The sequence below is a fragment of the Pezoporus wallicus genome, unplaced genomic scaffold (assembly GCF_028554395.1).
Source record: "Pezoporus wallicus isolate ANWC-B61680 ecotype Strahan unplaced genomic scaffold, APGP_CSIRO_Pwel_v1 contig_7856, whole genome shotgun sequence".
NCBI lineage: Eukaryota > Metazoa > Chordata > Aves > Psittaciformes > Psittacidae > Pezoporus > Pezoporus wallicus.
The window spans coordinates 24438-27500 of record NW_026639688.1 but is presented as its reverse complement, the minus strand read 5'-3'; the positions used below and the strand labels follow the sequence as shown (position 1 = coordinate 27500).

The 3063-nt window shown below is 60.9% G+C and overlaps 1 protein-coding gene across 2 annotated transcripts in view; it reads left to right on the top strand.

Moving 5' to 3' along the window:
* SRRM3 (serine/arginine repetitive matrix 3) overlaps positions 1 to 446 on the top strand; it is a 29626-nt gene extending 29180 nt beyond the window's left edge. Inside the window, exon 16 of one of the 2 annotated variants that reach the window (XM_057415507.1) lies at positions 1 to 446. This exon is cut by the window's left edge and continues 136 nt beyond it. In XM_057415507.1, the coding sequence (XP_057271490.1) occupies positions 1 to 317 (317 nt within the window). In that variant the 3' untranslated portion in view covers positions 318 to 446. The other variant, XM_057415508.1, reaches the window with a different exon arrangement.
* The last annotated feature ends 2617 nt before the right edge of the window (positions 447 to 3063 follow it).

Sequence of the window (3063 nt, the reverse complement as noted above, 5' to 3'; positions counted from 1 at the left end):
AGCCCCCCCAGCCGCTCCCGCAGCCCCAGCCGCAGCCCCAGCTACAACAGCCGCAGCAGCTCCGAGAGCGCCGGCTTCTGAGCCCGCTCCGGGACCCGGACACGGCCCCGCGGAGCCCCGGTGGGGACCGGCACCACCGGGGAGATGGAAAAGAGCTGGGGGGTGCTGAGGATGGACCTGGCGGCGAGGGAGAACGGGGCTTGGAAGCTCAATGGGTCCTTGGGGGTGATCCCGTCCTTGTCCCCTACTCCCCGATGGGGTGTTCTGAGGGTCGGGATGGGGTAGGGGGAGAATTGAATCTCTTCTTGTTACAGTGAGCACTGGGATGGGGTGAGCACAGAGCGAGGGAACAAACTGCTCTTGGGGCGGATGGGGACACCCCCCCAACCCCCCGTGTGCTGTTTTGGGTTGGTTTGATGCTTTTTGCACAAGTGTATCCTTGGGGGGGGGGGGGGTGGTGGTGGTGAAAGGGACCTCTTCAGCCCAGGGTGATGCAGCCAGAGGTGAGCCCCAACTTTCTAATGGCCAAGGTGTCCCCATGGTGTCCCAGGGTCCATTTTGCCCCCCCCCACCAGACCCAAGTGCACCCCGAGCCATGGATGAACAAAAGCTGGTGGCACCCACGAGTCTCTTCACAAGTGGGGGCCATCCCTTTAGGTTAATGCTGCTCATCCCAGCCCAGGAGCCCTGGCACCATCCACCTCACCCAATTTGGGGGGGGACCAAACTGTCACCCCCAGGAGGAGGGAGCCATGGGGCTGGGATGCGGATTTATCACTTCTGGGGCTGCAGCCAGCCCATCCTCCTCTGGCTCTGGCACATTGATCCCACCTTTGGGCTTGATGCCCCCGGCCTCATTACAGAGGAGAGGGGCAGGAGGGTCCATGCTTTGCCACAGCCCCACTTTTGCTGCTTCTCCAATCAAACACACCCCCCCCCCAAGCACCGAGGACAGTCCTGACCCCCCTGGGGCCGTTGGTGTTTAATCCTCACCAGCCCCATGTTTTCCAGCTGGCTGGAGCAGGACGATGGGATGAGCCTCGCTGGGTGGGAGAGCAGCTGCCTGGATTAACCTGCTGTTCCTGATAAAGAGCAGGGCTTTGGCAATCCCTATTGATGCTGGTTTCCAGCCAGTGGGATTGGGATATGTGGGGAGGCAGTCCTTTGGAGTCCAGGTCTGCTGGTAGTGAAATGGATTCGTTAGCTGATGATGAACCAGGAGGACAGAGATACAAGCAGAGGGGTATTCCAGGGCTGGATCCCAAACCCAGCATGTCAAGGAACCAGGCTCAGCTATGTGCCCTTAGAATCATGGAATGGTTTGGGTTGGAAAAGACCTTAAAGTTCACCCAGTTCCAGCCCCCTGCCACGGGGGACCTTCCACTAGAGCAGGTTGCTCCAAGCCCCATCCAGCATCTCCAGGGATGCGCTGTGCCAGGTACCAGCCTGGGGTACCCCATTCACCCACCCCAGCTTCGCTGGGCCCCTTCTGCGGTGCTCAGACCAGCAGAGCCGTTAGCAATGGGGTGAACAGGTAAGGAGGGGACATGCTCATGGCTCTCCGTGGCTCAGCTTGTGCCTGTGGTAGGAGGAGGAGACAAAGGGTCCTGCTGCCCTGGGGAGATGAAGGGCACGAGCATCCCCATCATCCCTATGGGGATGATGACCCCTTCGCTCCCTAAACCCTACCCCCATCAATCACAGCTCACACTGGCTGTGGGAGCCCCAAAACCCACCTTGGGGAGGGATGGTCCCCGACAACACCCACCCAGACTGAAGCCACCATCAGCGGCCGCAGCCCCCCCCAGGGCCCCCGGTGCAGCGCGGTGCAGCCCAGCCAGCACATCAGGGATCATTTCCAGTCTTCCTCTTTTACAGTGTCTGTGTCCCGCCACGGAGGGAGCAAACTGGAACAAACTCTGTAGGGACACTGCAGTATTTTCCTCTCTTGCGCGCGCTCTCTTTCCCCCTGGGTTGTGGGCTCAGCTGTAGACCCAGTGAGCTGGTTCTGTCACAATAAAATATACAGTATATATTGTAAATGACTCTGCTGGGCACCGAGAGCTTTATTCATAGGGGCTTGGGCTTGTCCAGCTCCCCAGGCCTATCCTCACCCTCTATCCCTGTCTCCTGCCACCCCTGGCTTGTCTTGTCCTGGTGCTTCTGCATCCTGCTACAGTGATGGGGGGAACCCTCTGGGAAGCTCCGCCTTGGGGCAGAGATGTCCCGTTGCATCCTCGCTGTATCCCTGCAGCCCTCCTGGCTCCCTGCATCCTTCTCTGCATCCCTCCTACCCATCTAATCCCTCTCTGTGTTCCTGCCTGCATCCCTGCATCTCTTCCAACCCTCCCATTTCCCTGCATCCCTCCCATTGGCCTGCATCCCTCTCATCCTCCTACATCCCTCCCTGCATCCTCCTATCCCTCCCATTCGACCCTCCCATGCCTCCCTGCATCCTTCTCTGCATCCCTCCCCGCATCCCTCCCAGCCCTCCCCTTTCCGCATCCTTGCATCCATCCATCCCCTCCCTCTCTGCGTCCCTCCCCTTTCCCGCATCGTTGCATCCCTTCACCTCCGCAGCATCCCCGTCCTCCACCAGGCTCCCCCCCCCCCCAGCCTTTACCAGCCCCTGCGGGGCTCAGCGCCGGGCTCTGCCCCAGACAAAGGGGTCCCTCCCTACAGGACTGAGGTGGGGGGGGCAGAGGAGATGGGTCCCAGGGGCTGTCAGGATCGCTGGGCTGGAAAAAACGCCCTTCCCTGGGATCGGGAGCCTGGAGTCTGGCTGCGAACGGGAATCGCTTCCCGTGATGTGAAGAGCCACCCCAGCCCCCCAAGGAGGAGCTGCTCCCTCCATCCCCCAAACCTCATCAGCTCTATCCCCTCCTCACCCCCCCCAGCCCCCAGGATGTCCTGCCAGCCCTTCAAGGTCCTACAATCCCCCCTCAACCCCCACTGGGACCCGCATTGGCTGGAGCAGCCCACCCCCAGCTTTGTGCTTGGGGTGTGTGTGTGTGTGTGTGTGTGTGTCCCCAGCATCACGTCACGACATTCAGCACCATGTCA